At 41.4% G+C, this 26,455-nt stretch overlaps 1 protein-coding gene across 9 annotated transcripts in view; it reads right to left on the bottom strand.

The window, feature by feature from the left end:
- Positions 1 to 3,800: 3,800 nt before the first annotated feature.
- PSEN1 (presenilin 1) overlaps positions 3,801 to 26,455 on the bottom strand; it is a 79,561-nt gene continuing 56,906 nt past the window's right edge. For all 9 annotated transcript variants that reach the window (XM_054448322.2, XM_054448327.2, XM_054448328.2 and 6 more), the window contains 5 exons: positions 25,613 to 25,711; positions 17,615 to 17,701; positions 12,121 to 12,294; positions 6,865 to 6,983; positions 3,801 to 5,071 (listed from right to left, as the gene is read on the bottom strand). In XM_054448322.2, the coding sequence (XP_054304297.1) occupies positions 4,916 to 5,071; positions 6,865 to 6,983; positions 12,121 to 12,294; positions 17,615 to 17,701; positions 25,613 to 25,711 (635 nt within the window). In that variant the 3' untranslated portion in view covers positions 3,801 to 4,915. The remainder of the gene's footprint in view (positions 5,072 to 6,864; positions 6,984 to 12,120; positions 12,295 to 17,614; positions 17,702 to 25,612; positions 25,712 to 26,455) is intronic.

Below are 26,455 nucleotides of genomic sequence, written 5' to 3'. Positions count from 1 at the left end.
AATTTCTTTAAAAAATAATCCTCCAGCACATATCTGCACTGTACAACATACGTCTTATAAGTTTACAGTTTGTTCTGACATATTTACATTAATGTGAAAGTTACTAGAAAAAATATCTTTCAGAATGTATTAAGGATAGCTGCTTTGAGGCTTTTATAAACAGATTTAATATTACACTCTTCAGAGGTGTGGTGTGCTATAATCCATACCACTTTCTTATGAGTTAAGAATAGAAACAATGTATTTGTTTCTACACTTTTTTTTTTTTTTGAGACAGAGTCTCGCTCTGTCACCCAGGCTGGAGTGCAGTGGTGAGATCTCGGCTCACTGCAACCTCTGCCTCCTGGGTTCAAGCGATTCTCGTGCCTCAGCCTCCCGAGTAGCTGGGACTACAGGCACCCGCCACCACGCTCGGCTAATTTTTGTATTCTAAACTGTTTCTTGCTAAGTGCTAGACAGTTCTGCGAGTTACAGTTCTACATTATGATACTTTCATGTAAAAAACACTAGCACAGCTGGATTCATGCGGTCTTTATTAATCTGACGAACACAGAAAATCTGCAATCAGCTATCAAAATTATATCTTACCAAGAATTGGAAAGGTATTTATAAAAAAGGTGTATTCACAGTCTGTCTGAATTAAGTACAAAGCAGTGTCCACAGAAGCAGAAGGCAGACAACATGTGAGAGTAAATGATCCCACTGAAACCCTCATCCCAGCACCTCCAAGGACACCAAAAACAAGACAGTCCTGTACTTGCTACTATATGCAGCTGATTTTGAAATTGCCTAGTCTCAACAATTACGTATTTCAAAAGGAAAATTGCTTTCTGGGAAATCGTCCCTGCTACACAAGACACACAGACCAACTGGCAATGCTGCCACCACATGTCAGGGCTCAGGGTGGACCCAGCACATCCACTAAGAGGCACCCTGCTGCCCAAGGCTGTGGGAGACAGCTTTGATGTTCAAGAAAGGGGTTCATTTCAGCACCAGGGTGCTTTTTTATATGCAAATCTGAGGTGTTTCCCATTAGAGGAGAGGACTAGGCAGATGATCACATGCAGATGTCTCTGAGCTGTGAGCCCGATGACAGCTTTGTTGGTACACTCTGGCCAGCAATTTCACAAAGCACTATGAAGAGCTGAAACCTCTGTTTTTAATCTCTCGTGTTGTGGGAATTTAAAGAGGTGAGAAGATCACAAGGATCACTTCTAGGCTCAAACTTATAATGATTATATGATAGTTTCCAGCCCAAGGGCAAAACCGAATGTCCAATTTTCAAGTCTCTTTCCAAATTCAATGTTCAGAATACCCTTGGAGGTGAGGAGAAGGGCAGGTCAAACTGTTCCTTATGTCTAACAGCAAATTTAGAGAAGAAGGAGTACTTTACTGAATGGATTGGTTTCTGAATCAAGTCACTTTTATAACACCAATGTATAAGCCCTCAGTAATGGTAACTGTCAAAAGTGGTTATTTGACAAATACCCAATATTTTAGAGAAGTTAAAGAAAGATGGCATATACCAGAAAACAAGAGATTATAACTACATTCTGAGAATTTATCTTATTCATCTTTGCATCCTCAGACTCCAGAACCTACGGGAACCACAGAAAACACTGAACACATCTTTTCATAGTGGTTTCTGAGCTCTTTTTCTTCCAGGGTTAGATCACAAATGATCAAATATACAAAGCCTTGGGGGGTTGGGATCAAAGGCTTCCTGCAGTCATCTAACCCTGGGAGACCTTATTCGGTAGTTAAACTTATATTTCACATTCTACAAGTTATACCGAGAATACATACACTGTCTGAGGCCAAGTAAATAACAAGTAATAAACATCATCTCTTTGGGCATCTATTGCAAAAGGAGGGTTTTTAAAAGCAGAGAGACTACAGAATGGGAATCCCGGAGTCTAAAAGTGAAAACACTGCCTCTTCAGTTGTTGCTTCTGTAGTAAAATCAACAAATTGCTTACTTATGACTGTTTTCTTCCAAGTTGCTTAGAAAGCTTCTATTTTTTCTGATTGAGAAATTTAGTCATTTGGAGTCAGAGCTGTGATTCTAGGAACACACACAAACCTATTGAGAATCAAAAACAGGAAGGTGAGCCTTTCCTCTCTGAAAAAAAATCTGCAAATCTTCCAAATATGATTGGTATTCCCATAGGCATGTAATGACATTCTGTCCATAAATACCCTTTATTCTGTAGCCCAGTCAGACTCAGACTCTTGGTGGCTACTTTCCTTCCTTACTGTCTTCCATCTTTTTATTAGGCAGATTGGCTTGGCTGGTCATACTCTATTGCTGGTTTTGCCTGACTCTATAACCACCGCCTGTCTCATGTGAGTGAAGGCACATCCTTATGGAAATTGCTACTGTTCTTTCCAGTGATAATCTATTTTTCATGGTGGAAGACTAGCATTTGGATGTTTTAGGAATGACTGAACTAATTCTAAAAAGAATGTTTGAGGGAAAAGTTCTCTGCCTGAGATGAATGATTTAAAGAAATAAGATTGGCTGTAGTCTCAGCTACTCAGAAGGCTGAGGTGGATTACTTGAGCCCAGGAGTTCAAGTCTAGCCTGGGTAACAGAGCAAAATCCTGTCCTTTAAAAAAAAAAAGGAAAGATAGGTTCTCTGTACACTGTCTTATAATGTGGCTGAGATGTGGCTCAAACTTGGAGAAAGAGACAGAATAATTGCCATCTTTCTACACAGGACAATCAGTAATACATAGGATGGATTTGAATACACACACCTCACATACCCTCTTCAGAGAAGAAATGTATCATGAAAGGTGCAACACATTTGGGATCCTTACACAAATAAACTACTCTAGATTAGGGATCCCTCAAGAATGCTTCCAATCACAAATTGCTATTCAGGTGGCTTTGCTGTAGCTGTGCTTTCTCAATGATAATACCCATGCTGGCACATGTCTGAGAGAAGGAATGAATCTTGGAAGAAGGGGATTTCATGGAAAAAAATGAATTGAGATGATAGAACTGACTACTTTAAATCCCCCTTTCTTTGTATAGCTCTTATTTTTTCCTGTCTTTGACTGCCTAATATAAGCCAATTTTAATTTAAACTCAGATCAGTACTCGCACACTACTCTTGAAGTTAGGTTCTTATAAGAAATATCCTGGGACAGAAAACAAATATTCTAAACGCCAAAGACAGCCCCAAACCAGGTCATATCATATCATAGATTGGGAGAGAAAACAGCAGGCAAAAGAAGAAAAAGCTGGCCCCTCCTCAGCCACAGGAGGAAACTAAGTTTCTCATAAACGCTTACAGTCTGATCAGGATAACTAAGGGCTCTCTGTGTTAAAGAAGGTTTCGCCCCACAAGCCTTCATCCTGGGCCCACAGGCTGATGGCTGTTTGTGTGTTTTGCCTGACTGAGCTGCCCAGAGCCTGAACTCCATGGTAACTGCAGCATGCACCTCCACTGCCCTGTTCACACAAAGGTACATTGAGAGGAAAGGTAACTCCGGGAGAGACCACAAAGCACCCATTGTGGAGCTGATGAGAATAATCTAAGACTCCTCCTACATCATTAGCTCACTGTATCCCCTTCGCTGCTGGAGGCCCCTTCTCTTTCCCCTTGGTAGTTGGTTCTCCTTCTGCCACCAGGTTCTCCCACAGCTCACCAAGTTAAATATGGGTTTCCCCAAACTCTTGCTTTGTGTTGATACAACTAGTTCAATATTCATCAACCACCAGCTTTTGGCTATTCGTTCAAATTCTGACCTACTGTGTAGCAAAAACAAAAACAAAAAACCAGGACAGAAAGTGCTTCAACAGCCATTTTACTCTTCTTTAATTCCACCGTCTTTGGGCATACATCTCATTTGCTGTGGGGTGGAAGAAGGTCTGACAGCAGGGCTGACAGCACCAATTCATAACACATTCTTTTCATCATACAAAGAGCAAAACCCTAGAATAATGGGACCATCTGCTACCACGACACAGCTGCCTTACTGGCTGTAGAAAAAGACTGCTTGTGTGGGAGAGAAGAATGAGGACAGAGGAGGCATCTGGGGCAAGTGAGCCTACAAGTATGTCTACAAATTCAGAATTTGGTGGAAAATCCAAATTTGACTTCAAGATGATAGAGAATTGATGAGAAATAGCTGCATTGTTTCCAAAATTTACTGAATTTGGAACCTGAGGTTAAAACTTTTAGGATAAAGCAACCTCAGGTTCAGCCTGGCCTTGGGAAGAAATGGCAATCACAGACGGTAATGAGTGTCAGTGCTTGAGAAGAACTGCCAAAGTCAATCTACATATTTGACTTGACTCAAAGAGGGGGGAAAACAAGTCTCATTTAAAAAGGATGAGTCTGCAGCAAAAAATCAAAGGGAAGCTGGAGCCCCTGCCCACCTCTGCATTCTCCATTCTGCTGCTGGTGCCTGCTCTTCCTCACAGTACCTCCTGAAAAGTTCAGAATTCAGTTAATACAGAATTATTGGGTTGATTTTCAACGTGTAGTTTAAGATGAAGAGTTCTGTTTGGTTTAAACCACTTCATCTAACCTCTTGGTAACAGTAGTCCTGAGAATCCGCAGTGTCAGTGAAATCGTCCTGTGACCAAGCGTCAAGCTGCTGATGGGGTACAGCAACTTCCAGGCCCATCATGTCTCCTTGACCTCGTCCCTCAAATCTGGTAGTTTCTGCACCGAGGGACACAGTCCACTGCGATGACGTATGTTCAAAATTGTTTTCTATAGGCACCTCCTTCCAAAGTCCAATAGTGCAAGGTGGCCAGGAAGACTTGGAAGGAAGCTGCACAAGTCCAGCCGGGAATCTTGACTTTGTTAGATGTGGACACAGGAAAATCACCTTTGTCCTCCCCAGATTTTGTTATAGTCAAAGGAGAAACATCCATGGGATTCTAACTGCAAATATGCTAGATATAAAATTGATGGAATGCTAATTGGTCCATAAAAGGCTGTACAAGATAATCTGTGGCAAAGTAGAAAACAAGCCCAAAGGTGATGGAGATTGGAAGAGCTGGCAATGCTTTCTTGAAAATGGCGAGGAGTAATAATGTAAGGCACAAACCCTGTGGAGAAGATGGGAAAGACACACATTCACACATAATTATGAAAGCATTTTCAGGCAAAACTCAATCACAAGTCTTGGTTTTTAAGATAGTTAACTGAATATTTTCCTTTGGGGTTAAATTTTAGAACAGACGTTCATTCAATCTGGAAGAAGAGCTATGAAAAAAACCTAGCTTTTGTTTGTTTCATAGGGTTCACTATGCACAAATTGTTATTTTATCCCTTAATTCTAGGAAAGAAATAGAATCTGAAAATAAGTAAAACTATTTTGAAAAAAAGTTAAAAGATACAGAAATTTCTATCTTAAATAATGTGTTGGCCTCTGTGATTTTAGTTTGGCTGGTTAAAAACCCAGAGGTGAAGAGCATTCTCTATGCTGTGCGGGAGCATTCTTCCCATACAGGCTCCTCCGTGAAGCATGATGAGGCTGCAGTGTTTAAAAAATAAAATAAAATAAAAGTTTATTTATGAGGAGTACACTGCTTTCTTGTAAACACATATACAAGCCATATAATAGAGTTCATTTTTTACCCTAGTTACGGAAACACTAGAAAGTCTTCACCCGGCCAAGATATCACATCTTTAGTAAAAATAGCAAGAAATATTTTATGGGTTGTTTACTTAAATCATAGTTTTTAGGTTGGGTGCAGTGGCTCATGCCTGTAATCCCAGCACTTTATGTGGCCGAGGCAGGCAGATCACTTGAGGTCAGAAGTTTGAGACCAGCCTGGGCAACGTGGCAAAACCTCATCTCCACTAAAAATACAAAAATTAGCCAGGCGTGGTGGTGCACACATGTAATTCCAGCTACTCAGGAGGCTGAGACAGGAGGATTGCTTGAACCTAGGAGGCAGAGGTTGCAGTGAGCTGAGATAATGTCACTGCACTCTAGTTTGGGCGACAGAGCAAGACCCTGTCTCAAAAAAAAAAAAAAAAAAAGCCAGGTGCAGTGGCTCATGCCTGTAATCCCAGCACTTTGGGAGGCCGAGGCAGGCACATCACTTGAGGTCAGGAGTTCAAGACCAGCCTGGCCAACATGGTGAAACCCTGTTTCTACTAAAAATACAAAAATTAGCTGGGCGTGGTGGCACACACCTGTAATCCCAGCTACTCGGGAGGCTGAGGTTGAGAATCCCTTAAACCTGGGAGGCGGAGGTTGCAGTGAGCTGAGATTGCACCACTCAACTCCAGCCTGGGCGACAGAGACTCCGTCTCAAAAAAAAAAAAAATCATAGTTTTGAAAGCTTCAGGGTTCATGCTGTAGCATTATCAGCAAGATCTATGTGGGGTCATGCATGGCACCAGCTCCTCTCACTAGATGCTCTCACTAGATGCTTGCTGTCTTAAGTAACACTGTATGCTACAGGTTGTGTCATTAAATGCAAAACCACCACCAAACTCTCAGTGATTTAGTCCAGGGACTAAGGGAGGATCTGTTTATCCCTGTAAGACCGACCTTACAGAGCTAATTTCCTACATATCTGTGCTGCTAGGCTTGAGGCAGCGGTTCCTAAACAGAAATACCAGAATTTCCTGGGGAACTTTTAAAAACTACACAATTAAATTAAATAAGAACATCTCAGGGCAGAGCTTACAGTTTTAAAAGCTCCCAAGTGATTCTAATGTGTGGCCAGGGTAGAGAACTACTAAGGTGAGGTCCAATTATCAAAAGGCTCCTCAGATAGCTGGAATATTTAACCCACCTGGGGTTAAAACAACTGCCTTAAAGGGACTGTGTAATCAAAGTTTTGACATTAAGAGCTCTAACACATTCTTATTAGTGTATACTTACAATTAATATGGCTACAAAACAGGCTATGGTTGTGTTCCAGTCTCCACTGGCTGTTGCTGAGGCTTTACCAACCAGAACACTGTAGAAAATGAAATCTCCCAATCCAAGTTTTACTCCCCCTAAAAAGGAAAGGTTACAAATATAAAAAAGTTGGTCACTCTTTGCTATGATTTCACAATTCAAAAATATCACTGCCCTACTCAACCCCACAATGAATGAGAGAAGTCAGTAAATGATATACAAAATTAGGCTTCAGCTGTGTTTTCTTTCTTTTTTGGTTTTCTACAATAAGAGTTCCAGATTCTATGTGACTGACTCTGGAGTCTTAACTGTAGATGCTGCTGTTATTTATCAATAGCAATAATAAGTAATAATCGTCATCTATTGAATATATAGTTTATACCCAGCACTTGTACTAAGAAATCCTTACAAGAATTCTGAGATAGGCATCATTTTATCATATTAATTTATATATATATATTTTTTGAGATGGAGTTTTGTTCTGTGGCCCAGGCTTGAGTGGAGTGGCATGATCTCGGCTCACTGCAAACTCTGCCGCCCAGGTTCAAGCGACTTTCCTGTTTCAGCCTCCTGAGTAGGTGGGATTATAGGCGCATGCCACCATGCCTGGCTAATTTTTTTATTTTTGATAGAGACGGGGTTTCAGCATGCTGGTCTCGAACTCCTGACCTCGTGATCCACCCACCTTGGCCTCCCAAAGTGCTCAGATTACAGACGTGAGCCACCGCGCATGGCCTATCATCTTATTTTTTAAAAAAGCTTCATTGGACTATGATTTATCTCATAAAACTGGAAGAGATGATTCATTGATTGTGGAAAATTAACAGAGCTGTACAACTATAGAGAGAGAGAGCTGTACAATTTAACTATCATCACAATCCACATGTCCATTGCCCCAGTAAGGTACCTTGTACCCGTTTTCCGTTTACAGTTAATCCCCACTCCTACCCTAGGCCTTAAGCAACCAGTGATCTGCTTTCTATCTCAATAAATTTGCCTTTTCTAGACATTTCATATGACTCATACAATACATGCCTGGCCTATTTTACTTAATATAGTGTTTTTGAGGTTTAACCATGATACTGCACGTGTCTACAGTTTCTTGGAAGTTACTGGAAGCTGAATGGTTTTCCATTATATGGTTTGCTTATCCATTTACCAGTTGATGGACATCTGGATTGTTTTTAATTTGGGGCTACTCTGAATAATGCTGCTATGAACATTTATGTCCATATCTCTGTGGGGATGGACTGTTTTCATTTCCATTGGGTAGACTCCTGGGAGTGCAATTGCTGGGCTATGTAAGTTTAGGCTTTTAGCTTTTTAATAAACTGCCAAATCACGTTCCACACTGGCTGTACCAGTCTGCATTTCCACCAGCAACTGAGAGTTCCAGTTTCTTCACATCCTCACCAGCACTTGGTATTGTTAGCCTTTTTCATTCTAGCCACTCTGATTAATGATGTTGAGCATCTTTTCGTGTGCTTATTAGCCATTATAGATCTCTTTTGGTAAAATGTCTAGTCAAAGCATTTCCCTATCTTAAATTTGGGCTATCGTCTTCTTATTAAGCTGTAAGCATCCTTTATATATCCTAAATACAAGTCCTTTAACAGGACTTCAATATGATTTGCATATATTTTCTCTCAGCTGGTAGCTTATTTTCCTTTTTTTTTTTTTTAAGTGATCTTGGCTCACTGCAACCTCCACCTCCCGATTTCAAGCAATTATCCTGCCACGGCCTCTAGAATAGCTGGGATTATAGACATGCGCCACCACACCCGGCTAATTTTCTATTTTTAGTAGATACGAGGTTTTACCATGTTGGCCAAGCTGGTCTCAAACTCCAAACCTCAGGTGATCCACCAACCTCGGTCTCCCAAAGTGCTGGGATTACAGGTGTGAGCCACCACACCTGGCCTTATTTTCCACTTCTTAATGGTATTTAAAAAATTTTTTTTTGGCTGGGCACAGTGGCTCACACCTGTAATCCCAGCACTTTGGGAGGCTGAGGTGGGCAGATCACTTGAGGTCAGGAGTTCAAGACCAGCCTGGCCAACATGGTGAAACCTTGTCTCTACTAAAAATACAAAAATTAGCCAGGTATGGTGATGTGCGCCTGTAGTCCCAGCTACTCGGGAGGCTGAGGCAGGAGTATCGCTTGAACCTGGGAGGCAGAGTTGCAGTGAGCTGAGATCCCGGTACTGCACTCCACCCTAGGCAATGAGCGAAATTCTCTCAAAAAATAAAAAAATAAAAAACAAATAAAAATTTAACTGTGGTAAGATACCCATCAAGTTTAACATCTTAACCCTTTTTAAGTTCAAGTTCAAAGTTCACAGTTCAAAGACACTAGGTACAATCACATCATTGTGCTACCATCACCATCGTCCATCCACAGAACTCTTTTCATCTTGTAAAACTGAAACTCTACACCCGTTAAACGACTCTTCGTTTCCTCTCCCCTTAACCCCTGGCAACCACCAGTCTACTTTCTGACTACTCTGATGTAAGTGGAATCATACAGTATTTTTCTTTTTGTAACTAGCTTATTTCACTTAGTACAATGTCCTCAAGATTTATTCATGTTGTAACATGTCAGAATTCCCTTTCTTTTTAAAGCTGAATAATAAAACTGAACAAAGATTTTAATTAGAAATGTAAGACATTTTTATTCATTGTGAAGGTAGTTGGTCTTTTTTTTTTTTTTTTTGAGATGGGAGTTTTGCTCTTGTTTCCCAGGCTGGAGTGCAATGGTATGATCTCAGCTCAATGCAACCTCTACCTCCCGGGTTCAAGCAATTCTCCTGCCTCAGCCTCCCGAGTAGCTGGGACTATAGGCATGTGCCACCACACTGAGCTAATTTTGTATTTTTAGTAGAGACGGGGTTTCTCCATGTTGGTCAGGCTTGTCTCGAACTCCCGATCTCAGGTGGTCCACCTGCCTTGGCCTCCCAAAGTGCTGGGATTACAGGCACTCGAGCCACTGCGCCCAGCGGTAGTTGGTCTTTCAGTGAATTTCAAGATATACTTCCCACAGCCAACATGCCAGTAACAGGCTCATCCTAAGTGTACTAATGATAGATTGTTTCTTTTTATAACCAAGTAATATTCCATTGTATGAATATACCACATTTATTATCCACTTATCGGTTAATAGACATGTGAGTTGTTTCTGTTTTTGCCTGTTATGAACAATATTATTATGACCATTGTATACGTGTCTTTGTGTTGACATATGTTTTAATTCTCTTGAGTATATACCTAGGAGTAGAATTATTGGGTCATATTTAATCTTTCGAAGAACTACCGAACTGTTTTCCAAAATCACTATACTATTTTACATTCCCACCAGCAGTGTATGAGGATTCCAGTTTCTTCACATCCTCACCAACACCTGTTATTGTCTTTTTTATTACAGCCAATCTAGTGAGTATGAAGTGGTTTTGATTTGCATTTCCTTGATGGCTAATGATGCTGAGTATCTTTTTATGTGTTTACAGATCATTTTTACATTTTCTTTGGAGAACTACACATTCAGATCCTTTGATCAGTTTTCTAATTAAATGTTAAATGTTGACTTTTAACAGGTTGCTTTAGAAGATATTTGTGCCTTTTAGCAACTGACTTCTAGTGAAAACTGAACCTTTTGGTAAGTACCCATAAGTCTAGTTTAACATACTCACACCATCAGAGATGGTGACATGTGTGCTGAATGCTAAGATGATGAAGCACGTCCGTTATTACTTTGCATTGCCTTCAGAGAAAGAAAATACTGATCTGAAGTTAGGAGGAGCAATACTTGAGTTTCGCTTTTTTTAAAAAAAGTTGGCGATGAGGAGGAGGAGGACACAAAGAGTCCTCTCAGGAGAGGGAATCTTCAAATTAGAATAGGCAGTCATGAAAGAATTATGCTGCTGCTCTGGTCAACAACTATTATATTATTTCTTCTGGCTCCTGGTGCCTGTGAGAAAAGAGGAAAGTAGAAGAGGCAACCTAATTATGGTGGTAACTGAGGGCAGAACAAAGTCCCAGCAAAGGCAAGCTAAAGCCTGCTATAAGAGCAGGCAGATACGTCTACTTTCCCAGGAGTGTGAAAGTCACAGGCTGCAGCTGGGCTTTGATATCTGAAAAACTCAGCCAAGCAGTAAAGTCATGAATATGCCCAGTGAAAGTTCTGACTCAGTTAAAAGACTGAGGACAAGGTGTAAAAAGTGTTCTCCTCAAACTGATGGATATGTCAAGGTCATAATAATTAGTGACTAATGATTAAAGATGCTAAGGAACCTAGGTGTTTGTTTCTTTAAAACTACTTGATATTCTTGTTGTAATGTTTTAATCAAGTTTCACTCTTGCAAAAACAAGAAAACCAAAAATAACTTAGTTGGAAAATATGCTAAAGTCTTATTCAATGAACCACATCTCTAAGACTAACTGAAAAGATGACTGAGCCCTAACCAAAGGGCTTTAGTGGCTGATAATGTTCCTAAGAAGCCTTAAGTGTTAACTTAAATCTATCAAGTGGCAACACATCTTAGACACTGAAGAAATACTTGCATTTCTGCCAATATCCTAAATCCCTTTGATTTTCTTTAAAATAAAATATAGCACTTGTCAACAAAAGGAATAATAATATACAAGGTTGTATCATGCAAATCCACAGATCTCTCTACAGCAGAGTGAGACATATTAATAAAATCTTTGAAGACAAATGTATTACAGCCATGAAGGCTTACTGGAATAATTAAAAAAAAAATCTTTTACTTTATAAAATAAATGCCAAAAGGTCAGGCTGTAAAATGCCAACTTAAAAAGTCTGAGGGGAGGCCGGGTACAGTGGCTCACGCCTGTAATCCCAGCACTTTGGGAGGCTGAGGCAGGCAGATCACGATGTCAGGAATTCAAGACCAGCCTGGCCAAGATGGTGAAACTCCATCTCTACTAAAAATACAAAAATTACCCAGGCGTGGTGGCGCATGCCTGTAGTCCCAGCTACTCAGGAGGCTGAGCTTGCAGTGAGCCAAGATCGCGCCACTGCACTCCAACCTGGCGACAGAGCGAGACTCTGTCTCAAAAAAAAAAGCACTATTACTGATATTTCCAAATAAAAGATAAAAGTTACATGTGATACAGAATTAGACTGTAACACTCTTAATTCATTTTATTCTCAAAAAGGTTGATAATGTAGCTGCCTAAAGGAATCCATGACTTTGCAACACAGAGACATGCACATACTTTCCTCTGGGTCTTCACCAGCGAGGATACTGCTGGAAAGTTCCTGGACAGCAGCTCGTGACTCAGGTGTAGAGCGATGAGGCCCTAGATGACTGTCCCTCTGGGCTTCCCATTCCTCACTGAAGCCGCCATCATCATTCTCTGCAACAGTGTCTTGTGACTCCCTTTCTGTGCCTTCAAGAGAAAGTGGAAGTTACAGCTCTAATATTTAGAAAAATTTAATACCTTTAAGAAAATTACATGGAAACAGTAACTAGCTAACTGTCATTGTAACTAGCTGGCCCTTAAACCACAAAGCATGGGCTGTAGCAGTGCCTGCTGGTAGTTTATCCAACAGCTATTTTCTCCCTCATTTCCTGAGGGCAGAATCCTGAATTGTTTGGGTTCCCACCCCTCTCCCACATGACTGTGGTGGTGAATCCTGACCAAGCCAAGCCAAGCATGGTAATCCCACCAAGCCTCTTCCTAACAAAAGCTCTAAGGCTGTGGGGTTGTAATTTGGTGTGAACCTATGAGTGGTGAAGCAAAGTCCACTGGGATTCCTGGGGAAATTTTTCTCACTCTTTAAGAGAGACTAAAGGAAAAAATAAACAGTCCCCTTCTACCCCTGAATGTTGCCTTATCTAGACATGATGCCTAGAACTACAGCTATCATGACCACGAGGAGCACTGGGCTGAAGACCAAGCCTATACACTAGTGATGGTAGAGTAGGAAGTTGGGCTACTTGAAAACATCCCTGAGCCACCAAATTAACCAACCCTACAAATTTCAAATGCCTACACCTCAGGCCTTCCTGTCACGTGAAAGAATACATTTCTTCTTTGTTTAAGGCAACTGAGTTGGGCTTTTTATCTTTTGCAACTGAAAGCTTCCTAACTGTTGGCACTCATTCCTGGATTTGGTGACAAAGTTATAAAAGTGGCTTCATCTGGAGGGTGGATTGGAAAGGAGCAGGCAGTGAATGTCTTTATGGGCCAGTCATTTCATTATAATGACTATCGATATCTCATTGAAAATGATGAGCATGATAGTCTTAAAAAACTTCCATACATTAAAAATAATTAAAATATATAAGTGAAGTTCAAAGTACTTTTATTCTTCCTTCATTTTTTATAAAAGTAATACATGTTCAGAGCAGAAGTAGATTTACCATGAATAAGTAAAGCTTGTGAGCTTCAGGGCTCTTCCTTGCATGGCTTCCTCTGGGAGAGCCCTCACAATTTTGTATTGGTAGTTTTGTATTCTTTTTATTATCCAGGTCTCCAAAAAACCTGAATCTTCTCTGGTTTGGAGTTTATGAAATAATATAAGAATAAGATTTATAAATGAAAACAGCAGTCCCTTTTCTACCCCTTCCCTCCTCACTTCTGATACATTCCTACTTTAAACTCTTTTAGCCACCCCTTTTGGTATTTACCTCCATAATTAATTATAAGTAGCATGCTCATTGTGCCATAACTTGATGTTTTAATTTGAGGTACTTATTCACCTTCTATAGAGAAGACAAAGCATTAGGTCTCATCCTTTTCTGCACGCAAATGTAACTCTTCCCGTCTTCCCAGTGCCATAACCTTATATTAAATTCAGTTTTATATTCTCACTATGCAAATAATATTCACAACTAAACTACTTTGCTATAGCCAGAATATACTATAATTACATTTGCTTTTTTGAGGAAGTTTTTGTTTTCTTTGGAAAACTACCTCATTTTTTTCCATTGATGAATTTTATATTATTATCTATGACTAATTTATCCTGAAATGCTCTGACAGAGTTCAACCACATCAGGTAATCTCTCAGTTCTTTTGGTTGTTTTTTCCTTGCACAGATATCCCTCTTAGAGCCCTATGCCCTTTTGTTCCAATGTAACTTCTAGTTCTGTTAACACAGTGATTTTCAACTAGGGATAGCACCTCCCTTCCAGGGAGTGTTTGGAAATAACTAGGATGGAGGAGTTTTTGATTATTGCAAAGCCTCAAAGCCATTATTGGCATTTAGTGGGTGAGGGGCCAGGGATGTTAAATATCTTGCAATGTGAGGGAAAGTCCCACAAAGAACTGTGCCCCCCAAAATACCAGCAGCATTCTCACTGAGGAAGCCTGCAGTTCATCCAGTCTTCTCATTTCAAAGCCCTTGCTCATGTTGTACCTCTCTTGGAAAGCTCTTCCTCCATCCTTCAGTGGGCCGTCCCCTATTATCACTTCCTCAGGGAAGCACCCCTTGACTTTCCAGGATATGTAAAATTCCCCTATTATAAACTTTCATAGCAACTTAAATGTCTTCTTTGTAGTACCTATCACAACTGTATGAATTATTTATGTAATAATTTGTTGACCATCTCCCCAAATAGACTATAAGCTCCACAAAGACAGGGGAAATCTTGTTCAGTGCTATATCCCCCAGGGCCTAGCACATAGTCAGGTGCTCAGTCAACACCTGTAAAATGAATGAAATTCTGTTCTATCACTCACTCACTCATACTCACATACATATATACCTACATGCTCACAGACAATCATTTGATTTTCTTTAGCTTAACACAGGTTAACACAAGAGCCAGGCTTGTGGCAATTCTTTCCAGTATATTTCTTACTTTTCTATCAGGTTTACTCGTGGTCTTGATGGCAGCAGCAGCAGGGGAGGTGCAGCTGGGGCAGCATGCTCTGTGAGCTGGCAGGAGCCAGAACAGGCAGGAGCCCTGCTCCCCTCTGAGTTGGTGTGGCGGAAGCCCTGCAGTCCCACAGCTGCAGCTTCCCAGCTGTGGCTGTAGACCTGGGCATCCCTGTGCTCTCAGGGGTCCAGGAAGCCCCTTGCCTCTGCAGGCTCCAATTTCAGAGCAAAGTTGTGGCTGAGGCTGGGCACTGTCATGACCTGGCCAGGTGTGCAGGCGCTTGGGGCAGCACCGACATGCCAGCCCCCTGCCACCCTGGCCCCCTCCGGACTTTGGGTGCCAACGAGCATGGGAGGGAGACTGAGGAGCGGCTGAGGGCAGCTTACCGTGGGCCTGCAGGCACCCTTTGGCATGAACAGCCTGGGTGCCATGGGAGCTATGGACAGCAGGTTGATGGCAGCAGGAGGCAGATAGGCTCCTAGGCGGAAAGGGGAAGTTCCCTGGTGAAGCACCACCTCAAGTCAGGGAAAGCCTGAAGCCTGGAGGCCAAGCTCCCAGTTCCACAGACCACAGTGAGAACTTATGGTGCTTTTTCTGGGCCCGCTCATGGCCGCCCATGGACCCAGCAGCATGTTACTTCCTCCCCTCTGAAGCCCATAAAAACCCCAGACTCAGTCAGACTTGGGCAGATGAAGGGACAATCTGCCTGCAGAAAGAAGCTACCCACTCCGGGTCTCCTCTCCACTGAGGGCTGCAGAGACAATGGGACAACCTGCCTGTGGATAGGAGATACCCATTCCGGGTCTCCTCTCCACTGAGGATTACAGACATCAGGATGACCTGACTGCAGACAGGAGCTACCCGCTCCAGGTCTCCTCTCCACTGAGAACTGCAGAGACAATGGGACGACCTGCCCGCAGATAGGAGCTACCCACTTTGGGTCTCCTGAGAGCTGTACTGTCGCTCAATAAAGCACCTCTTCATCTTGCTCTCCCTCCAGCTGTCCACATACTTCATTCTTCCTGGATGCAGGACAAGAATTTGGGACCTGCTGAATGGCAGGATTGAAAGAACCATAAGACAAACAGGGCTGAAACGTGCCCCCTGCTTGCCCACGTTGCAGGTGACGAGGAGGAGAGAGGAGAGAAAGAGTGAAGAGATGTGGCCCTTCGGGCAGTCCAGACTCAGGAGTTCCCTAAGCCAGGGCTGTGACCCCCTTCTTTGGGGTTTTCCAGTTCCTGGCATCTCCAAGCTTCTGGGCGCCCCCATGTTCCCCAGGTTAACACAAGGTTAACACAAAGTTAACACAAGAGCCAGGCTTGTGGCAATTCTTTCCAGTATATTTCTTACTTTTCTATCAGGTTTACTAGTGGTAGTGGCCTGCAGCCGCTTAGGTAATGCCTGGTCTAGCTGCAGCAGGGAGCCAGTCTGCAGCTGCCTGCCCTGCTGCAGCCAGCATGCCTGGCTGTGTGCAGTGGCTGGACCCTGCACTCACTTGCTCATGAACTCCTCGCTGCTCCATGCCTGGCTTGCCTTTGGCAGGCATGGGGTCCAGCTGGTAGTGAAAGCCAAGCATAGCTAGCTAGGCTGAGTAGGTGGAATGAGCCCAGTGGGCCTGAGCAAATCTCAGGCAAAGATGCCACCAGCCACAGAGGTTTCTGGCTAGCAAAGTAGCACCCTAAGGATCCCGTGAGGGTCTAATGACCTTGTTCTGCTGCCTTGCTTACTGCATAATAAAGACTGACATCTCTGAGTTCCAAATAGGAATTCCTGGTTGAAAGTACCTTCCTTGCAGTTGCCCAAATGCTAACTCTGAACATTTCCTGGCTTTATAAAACATAAACTCTCCCTTTCCTGACAAACAGCAACTCAATTAAGGCCTTTTTTTCCTCACCAATATTTACTGTGCCTGTTGTTTTTCAGATTCCTCATAAAAGTTAGCCCTTTTTTGTTTTTCTTTCAAAAAGTAAGCTTTTTAAAAAAAAACTATTTATACTGTGCTGTTATTCCTCAACCTTTTTTTTTTTTTTTTTTTTAGTGTGTGTGGGAAGGTAGCCTCCATTCCAAAAAATTGAATGAAAGCTCCCCCTCAACTCCATCTAATAACAACTTCTAACTTGTGTTCTTAATATGTTCTGTAGTGTCCTTAGAGGGCCTTTCACTCTCTTAAGTCATTATTATTATTCATTATTATTATTATTTTTGAGGTAAGGTCTCACTAAGTTGCCCAGGGTAATCCGGAACTCCTTGGCTCAAGTGATCCTCTTGCCTTGGCCATGTAGCTGGGACTACAGGCACACATCACTGCACCCAGCTCATCCTAAGTCATTCTTATCCTCTTCTAAAAAGTCATATCCACCTAGAATATTTGATCTTCTCAGTATAAACATCAGCACATCTCAAATCACATTTCAGTTACTCTGGCCATGTTAGACAAGAAGTTCTCATTTTTATGTTGTTTATATTTTGCTTTTTTTGTTTACTTATTTTTCCTTTATTGTCTCTTTTTTGTTTCTTTTAGGAGGTTCTTACTTTTACATGTTTGGAGAGAGTTTATTTTTTCTTTTTAAAATCATGACTTCTAAAAAACAAACAAAAAACAAAAACAAAATCATAACCTCAACCTGAACCTTTCCATGCTGGTATTCTGTATTTAACAGGAGGTGTCTTAACCTAGGGTGCTTTGACTGTATTGTTGGGTTTTGAGTATCTGAACTCCTTAAATATTTATCTGCGTATTTACTGGGCATTACTATAGTTTTCAAGAGATTCTCAAAGGAGTCTATGACCAAAGAAAGATGATAAAACATTGCTATACTGTTAGCTTATAAGATAACAGTGACCCTGAAAAACCAAGATATTATCTAATAAAAGTTACCTACTTTCTGCACTATACTTGGAATTTTTGGATACTCTCCTTTGGGCTTCTGGGTCTCCTTCTGCCATATTCACCAACCACACCATTGTTGCTGTTGAGAAAGACAAAATTCCAGGTAAGCACTGGACACACAAAGTATGCATAAACAACAAGTCATCATTTCTCCACACAAATCACCAGTCTTCCTAATGCTGCCTTAAGACTGTTCAACAATCAGAAGTAAAAATAAAAAAAGGTCCTCTTTGGTTTTAGCAGGTAAAAGAAAAAGTTCCGAAACTGAACGTTTACTGTAGTACTCAAACTGCACCTACTATCACAAAACTCTTCATCATCATTTTTAGTCCCTGAAAAGTAACCAAAAGGAAAACTGTTGAGGCCAGCAAGATTCCACTGAAACAACAGCTGGACTAGTTGAATGTTCTAAATTCCAGGACAAACTGGAGTTCACAAAAGCCTCAGACGGTGATTATAATTCAAAAGATGCACAGAGTAAATTTCCTTCATATTATGTCTCACTTTTACAATGTTCAATAATGCTAAACTATGTTTTAAACTTGGAGTGAGAAAAAACGTTAAAAGCAATAAACAAAATAGGGATAGTCAAGTGGCCTCCTCTGTGCCCCTTCTACAAAAATACATGTATATCAATATATCAGTCTAGATCTAGATACACACATGTGCATCTATACCACATTTTAGTTCAGAGACAATGTGAAAACTTTAAAATGGTGCTTCTCTCATATATTTCAGGCAGGAATGAAAAATGGTATAATCCCCATTGGAGGGAAATTTGGTAACATCTAATAAAACTACATGTGCATTAATCCTTTAACCCAGCAATATTACATTTTGGAACTCACCCTGAAGATACACCAACAAAAACACAAAAGTACATATAAGCAAACACATGACATATGGGGTTATGGCGGGAACCAAATGCCAGCAGCAAGCTGAGTCCAATCTGGTCACAGTAATTTTTTTTTTTTTTTTTTTTTTGAGACAGAGTCTTGCTCTGTCGCCCAAGCTGGAGTACAGTGGCACGATCTCGGCTCACTGCAAGCTCCCTCTCCTGGGTTCACGCCATTCTCCTGCCTCAGCCTCCCGAGTAGCTGGGACTACAGGCGCCCACCACCACGCCTGGCTAATTTTTTTGTATTTTTTTTAGTAGAGATGGGGTTTCACTGTGTTAGCCAGGATGGCCTCAATCTCCTGACCTCGTGATCTGCCCGCCTTGGCCTCCCAAAGTGCTGGGATTACAGGCGTGAGCCACCACGCCCAGCCTGGTCACAGTAATTTTAAACGAGATACTTGGCATTTATGTCTCTCTGGCTTATCACTATAATTTTATCCATGTTTCTAATACTCAGGCTTCTTGAAGAACTTATGAAAGAAATACACAATCAAAGAGGCTGAATGACCACCTTGCTATTTTTGAGGTCAACCAAGTTTCATTATAGGATAAACCAACCAAATGATCAAAAGTTAACAGAAATCAGGCAGGCAATACACTGTTTAACTAAATCCAGATCTAAAGAAGAAAAACTGAAGGGCAACCACCAAGTATGAGGTTTATGGATTAGTTTTTTATCTTCATTTTTTCTAAAAACAGGGTCTCACTATGTTGCCCAGGCTGGACTCAAACTCCTGGGCTCAAGCAATCCTCCTGGCTTAGCCTCCCGAAGTGCTAGGATTACAGGCATGAGCCACTGCACCCTGCCTGTTTATGGATTTCTATAGCCTTCTGGAAATGAAGGCATCAGCAATTTATTAGGTTTTCTTTCTTTACGCAAGTATGAAAAAATATAGCTACAAGCCCCTTTGTTTTAGCAGTTAATAGTATCATGAAAATCAATGGCCAGCAGCTAACTTTTTCTGTAAATGGCCAGGGAGTAAACATTTCAGGTTTTATGCATCACATATTCTTCCTTGTTCTTTTTTTTTTTTTAATGTAAAAAGTATTTTTAGCTTATAAGCTGTACAAAAACAAGCCATGGGCCACATTTGGCTTCAAGCAGTAGTTTGCTAACCCCATGTTAATTATCATAAATAGTATATTTGTTAAATAGTCCTAAAATAATATTTTTTTTAAAAATCACTTTTTCTTTTACCTTAACACAAACACCTTAGATCAACAGGAAAATAAGCAGATTTCTTGTTTAAATTAAAAAAAAAAAAAAAAAAAAAAGCCAGGCACAGTGGCTAACACCTGTAATCCCAGCACTTTGGGAGTCTGAGATGGGCAGATCACCTGAGGTCAGGAGTTCAAGACCAGCCTGACCAACATGGAGAAACCGTGTCTCTACTAAAAATACAAAATTAGCCTGGTGTGGTGGTGCACATCTATAATCCCAGCGACTCGGGAGGCTGAGGCAGAAGTATTGCTTGAATCTGGGAGGCGGAGGCTGTGGTGAGCCGAGATCATGCCATTGCACTCCAGCCTGGGCAATGAGAGCGAAACTCTGTCTCAAAAAAAAAAAAAAGAAAAAAAGAAAAAGAAAAGAAAAAAAATATTTTTTTTATGTAGCCTAGGCTGGTCTTGAATTCCTGGGCTCAAGCAATCCTCCTGCCTCTACCTCCCAAAGTCCTGGGATTATAGTCATGCCCAGCTGGAAGATATGCAGATTTAAAAATTAACATAATATACCCACCCCCAACTGATCTGAAATCAAAAAGCTTTAGATAAAATGATCTACCTCAAGGAATTGTTAGTTTCCCTTCTAGTTAAGCTCCCAGAGTGAACCACTTCTACTAATGACCACTAGGTAAGAATAAATTAGCTCACAGAGTAGGTGTATATTTTTTCTGTCAAACGACAAAGTAAAAAACAAAAATGCTCATACATTTCCTGTCAGTAAGAGCATTTTGCAAACTGAATACCCTAAACTGGGAGACAGTATTAAAATGCATAAAAGAATTATTTATTGATTTTTAGAGAAAAAATAGCCAGGATGACTGATTTAAAACGTTTTATATTCATGCTTATATCCACTTCAGGGAAAAAGTACTCATTGGCATTGCTGTTTTCTTACATTCTGTTAAAAAACAGAATGTAAGAAAAAATGTAAGAAAAATGTAAGAAAAAATTCTTACATTCTGTTGAAAAACCAAAACAAAGGCCGGGTGCAGTGGCTCGTGCCTGTAATCCCAGCACTTTGGGAGGGTGAGGCGTGGATCACCTGAGGTTACAAGTTCGAGACCAGCCTGGCCAACATGGTGAAACCCTATCTCTACTAAAAATACAAAAAATTAGCCGGGCGTGGCGGCAGGCGTCTGTAATCCCAGCTACTCAGGAGGCCGAGGCAGGAGAATCGCTTGAACCCGGGAGGCGGAGGTTGCAGTGAGCCGAGATTGTGCCATTGCACTTCAGCCTGGGCAACAAGAGTGAAACTCCATCTCAAAAACAAAAAAAACCAAAACCTCTCAAACTCAATGATTTATATAAATTCCTCAAATCTTCACCAGACATTTAGTATTACAAAAGAACAGACGCAATCTTGAACCTACCTGATCTACACAGGAGGTAAGGGTTTATACTCCTATTTTCCCATATATGTTTAACTGTTTCTAAAATATCTCAGAATGTCTCATGTTCTGTGGTCATTAAATAGACTTGAGAGCTTTTTAAAAAATACATGCAAATCATCTGTATCACTCCAATTTTACTATTATGTGCTGCTAAAGCGAGCACAGACGTGAGTTTTAAAAATATTATATATGATAGGCTGGGTACGGTGGCTCACGCCTGTAATCCCAGCACTTTGGGAGGCCGAGACGGGCAGATTACGAGCTCGGGAGATCGAGACCATCCCAGCTAACATGGTGACACCCTGTCTCTACTAAAAATACAAAAAATTAGCCAGGCGTGGTGGCGGGCGCCTGTAGTCCCAGCTACTCGGGAGGCTGAGGCAGGAGAATGGCGTGAACCCGGGATTCTCCTCTCACGAGCTTGCAGTGAGTCGAGATCACACCACTGCACTCCAGCCTGGGCGACAGAGAGAGACTCCGTCTCAAAAAAAAAAAAAAAAAAGAAATATTATATGTGAGATATTTTAAAACAGAATAAATGCTTCTTTCTGAGTATTAAATTAACATACATGTTTAATGTTGCTGCAGACTGAAAGTCTGGTCCTAATTCCTCACCCATCCCTGTACTCACACTTTTGCCATGGACTCACTTTGAGTAGAATGTATTTTCCCTTCTCCCAACCTGTGGCTCAACTAAAAATATGGAGAAAAAAAAAAAAATTAGCCAGGCATAGTGGCGCAAGCTTGTAATCTCAACTACTTGGGAGGCTGAGGCAGGAGAATTGCTTGAACCCAGGAGACGGAGGTTGCAGTGAGCTGAGCTTGCGCCACTGCACTCCAGCCTGGGCAACAGAGCAAGACTCGCCTCAAAAATAAAATAAAACAGGTCGGGTGCAGTGGCTCATGTCTGTAATCCCAGCACTTTGGGAGGCCAAGGCAGGTGGATCACTTGAGGTGGGGAGTTCAAGGCCAGCCTGGCCAATGTGGCGAAACCCTGACTCTACTAAAAATACAAACATTAGCCGGATGTGGTGGTGGCTGCCTATAATCCCAGCTACTCCGGAGGCTGAGACAGGACAATCGCTTGAACCCGGGAGGCAGGGGTTGCAGTGAGCCAAGATCACGCCACTGCACTCCAGCCCGAGCAACAGAGCAAGCCTCTGTTTCAAAAAATAAATAAATAAATAAAATAAAATTGAATCTTCCCTCTCCTTGAAACACCTTTCCTGAAACCTGTTCTCCTGTCAGGTCACCACCTGCTCTGCCTGTGAGACAGGAATCTTTGATGTAGTGAATGACATTTACTATACCTCTCCTTCTTCACCACCCATTCTCTGCCTACACCATCACTTCCACTGCCAGCACTGGCAAAACACAGAGACATGCATGAACACATATGTACCTTCCCTTTGGAGTACTGCTTCTGGTTCTATCACTCTACTGAAACTGCTCTCTTCAATGTCACTAATGACATCTTAGACAGCAAATACTGTATGGTTTACTTAGTCCTCATTACCTTTACTTCTTTATAAAAAATGATATTCTTTTTGGGAGGGTAGGGATGAAGCCTTGCTGTCACTCAGGCTGGAGTGCAGTGGTGCAATCATGGCTCACTGTAACCTTCGCCTCCTGGGTTCAAGTGATCCTCCCACCTCAGCCTCCCAAGTAATTGGGATTACAAGCGTGCGCCACCACACCCAGCTGATTTTTATATTTTTGGTAAAGACAATAGAGTTTCACCATGTTGGCCAGGCTGGTCTCAAACTCCTGACCTCAAGTGATCCGCCCACCTAGGCCTCCCAGAGTGCTGGGATTACAGGCATGAGCCACCACGCCCAGCCTCTCTCCTTGAAATTGCTTTTCCAGTAACTCAACAGAAAAATTGGCAAAAAAAAATCTACGAGGATATACATCAAACTGATAACAGGGGTACTTGATAAGGCATTAAGATTAGAGATGATAGTTACCGTGAAATTTATCTGTAATTTTTATCCTTTTTCAAGGATAATGAATTACTTGTATAATTAAGATTAATTTTACAGGGCTGGGAGCAGTGGCTCACGCCTGTAATCTTAATGCTTTGGGAGGCCGAGGCAGTTGGATCGCTTGAGACCAGCCTGGCCAACATGGTGAAATCCCGTCTCTACTAAAAATACAAAAATTAGCCAGGCGTGGTGGCATGTGCCTGTAATTCCAGCTACTTGGGAGGCGGAGGGAGGAGAATTGCTTGAATCTGGGAGATGGAGGTTGCAGTGAGTTGAGATTGCGCCACTGTACTCCAGCCTGGGTGACAGAGAGAGACTCTGTCTCACACACACAAAAAAAAGATTAATTTCACAAATATGAAAAAGATTATACCAAGCCAGTTACAAAATAAATTCAGATCTGTAGCTAAGAAACACATGAAAAAAAGTTCAAATAATCACCCAAAGCATTAGACAAACAAAAAATAAAACAAGATGTTATTTTTTTGCCTATTAGATCTCTTTCTCTCTCAGACACACACACATGCATGTATGCACAGACACAGGCAAGTATTAACAAAGCGGTGGCCGGGCATGGCGGCTCACAGCTATAATCCTGGCATTTTGGGAGACCTGGCCGGGCGGATCACCTGAAGTCAGGAGTTCGAGACCAGCCTGGTCAACATGGTGAAACCGTGTCTCTACTAAAAACACAAAAAATTAGCTGGGCGTGGTGGCACACGCCTGTAATCCCAGCCACTCTGGAGGCTGAGGGAGAAGAACTGCTTGAACCCAGGAGGCGGAGGTTGCAGTGAGCCGAGATCACACCACTGCACTCCAGCCTGCGTGACAGAGCGAGACTCAGTCTCCAAAACAAAACAAAACAAACCAAAACACCAAAGGGGTAAGGAAATTGATACTTTCATATTACTGAAGGGAATGTAAACAGGCACAGCTTTTTTAGGAAGCAATATGGCAAACTATCAAAATTTAAATACATCCTTTGACTTAGCAATTCTACTCTAAGAATACATTTTATAATAATATTCATAAGTTCATGGATGCACTCTGTAAATGCTGTCTGTGATAGAAAATAAATGGAAATTATCTAAATGTCTATCAATGAGGATACCCACCACTGAATATCTACGTAAGAGAACACCATGCAGCCATTTCATGTGCTGACATCAAAAGACAGTAATGATATTGTTAAGTGAAAAATACTGGCTTGCCCAATTTTCCAGTATTTTTTTCTACTTCCTGTAGTATCCTCTCTTCATTGTCTCATTCTCTAAACACAGTAGTTGACAAAGTTTGACCCCTGTCTTCCTCTTCTCTTCGGCTTTTATTTGAATTGCTCGCCAGCTCACAGAGCTTAACTACCACCTCTCTGCTAATGTCCTTCAAGTCTCTATCTCGAATTATCAACTTTTTCCCAAGCTCTAGTATTTCATTTCTAAACTTCTGCTAGCAATGTCTACTTCAGTGACCCACAGGTACTGTCAACTAAATTAGATATGAGCCACAGAAAGATATAAAACTGAACAGATCCCTCACACAAGAAAACATGGCCAGGCATGGTGGCTCACACCTGTAACTCAAGCACTTTGGGAAGTCAAGGCAGGAGGATCGCTTAAGCCCAGGAGTTCAAGACCAGCCTGGGCAACATGGCAAAACCCTGTCTCTACATAAAACACAAAAAATTAGCCAGGCCTGGTAGTGCGTGCCTGTAGTCACAGCTACTCGGGAGGCTGAGGTGGGTGGATCACCTGAGCCTGGGAGGTCGAGGCTGCAGTGAGCCATGATCACACGACTGCACTCCAGCCTGGGTGGGAGTGAGACCCTATCTCAACAACAACAACAAGAAAACACAGCAAAGCATTTTTTCTTCATCACCTTTCCTTCCAGCTTACAACTTCTCTCCTCAGTTGCTAGAACTATTGATTCTACCTCTGAATCCTCTTATCAACTCTTTCCCTTGATTGCTACTGCCACTACCATAATTCAAACCCCCATTACTTTCCACCTAGATCATGGCAATATCATCTTAATTATGCTTAGTATGCCTCTCATGATCTCAGTATCCACCCCACCAATTCATCTCACACAGTGCTGCCACTTACAAAGGCACGGCTCTGCTCACATTACCCTTCCGCTCAACAATCTCAGCTCCCCAGTGATCACTGAATAGCAGAAAGATATCTAAACCAGTCACTCAAAGGAATCCTTGAGCTTGCCCTAATCAATAACTCCTAACAGGTTTTAAAATGGGAATGCTGGTTCCCCAATATCTAAATATTTTCTTTCTTTCTATTCATATTGAAAACTCTCTTGAATCAACATCAGGTAGAAGACAATTGTTTGCAAGGAAACAAAGAGACCTGCAGGAGTTCCAGGAATGCTGTGCATTTAAGATGAGACCAAGTACCATGAAAATGACCATAGTTACATGTGCTTCAGTTCTGATAAATTCTACACTGATTACTAATTCAATATCATTCTCAAATACTTACAGGAGTAAATAAGAGCTGGAAAAAGCGTTTCATTTCTCTCCTGAGCTGTTTCAACCAGCATACGAAGTGGACCTTTCGGACACAAAACAGCCACTAAATCTAGAAAAAGAAAAACAGAAAAGACATCTGATAAAATGTATGGGCTAAACTTGTAAATGGGTGTTAGGGAGGAATTAACGAAGGAAAAAGGTTTAATGTTTTTTGTCTCTTTTTACACAAAAAGATGTTGGATGAATATGAAATAAATGGCAGGTGAACTGGTGGGGGTGGGGGGGACAACCTAAACAAAATAAAACCACACAGAACATCTGTAAAAATTTCATTTGGGTTTGACTGCTATTTGCTTAGTGTACAGTGTATCGTTACTGGGGTATAGGAATAAGTCTTCCCAGTTTAAAGGAAAGCTGCAGAGATAATGGTGAGATAGACTATTTTAAGCAGTTGTCAACCTACAGTGAGCAGAAACAGGGAGAAGTCACTTCTAAACTAATCACGGATATGAACTATAAATAAAAAGATTACTCCGAGATGAATTTAATAAAGGGGATTTGACTGAACTTTTCAAAATATGAAGAGCAGAGTAGAAGAAATTAATCCTTTCTCCTTTTTAAAAGCAGTATTACGTACTACTGAGAAATACTTGAAGTAAGAGGGCAGTAAATTTAAATAAATAATAACTCTTTGCAAGATAAAGTTTATTACTTCTTTACTCTTTGGTCACAAATATTCAGGTCTCAGAACATATGTGGTGCTGAAAAGTAGCTTATTTTACAAAAATAATAAATCAGAGAGGAAACAATATGGCTGTTATTCCTGTTTATACCATTTCTTTCCATCAACTGC

Source organism: Pongo pygmaeus, chromosome 15 (assembly GCF_028885625.2).
Source record: "Pongo pygmaeus isolate AG05252 chromosome 15, NHGRI_mPonPyg2-v2.0_pri, whole genome shotgun sequence".
Classification (NCBI taxonomy): Eukaryota; Metazoa; Chordata; class Mammalia; order Primates; family Hominidae; genus Pongo; species Pongo pygmaeus.
Note: the sequence above shows the minus strand (reverse complement) of the source record. Positions and strands in the feature narration are given on the sequence as shown.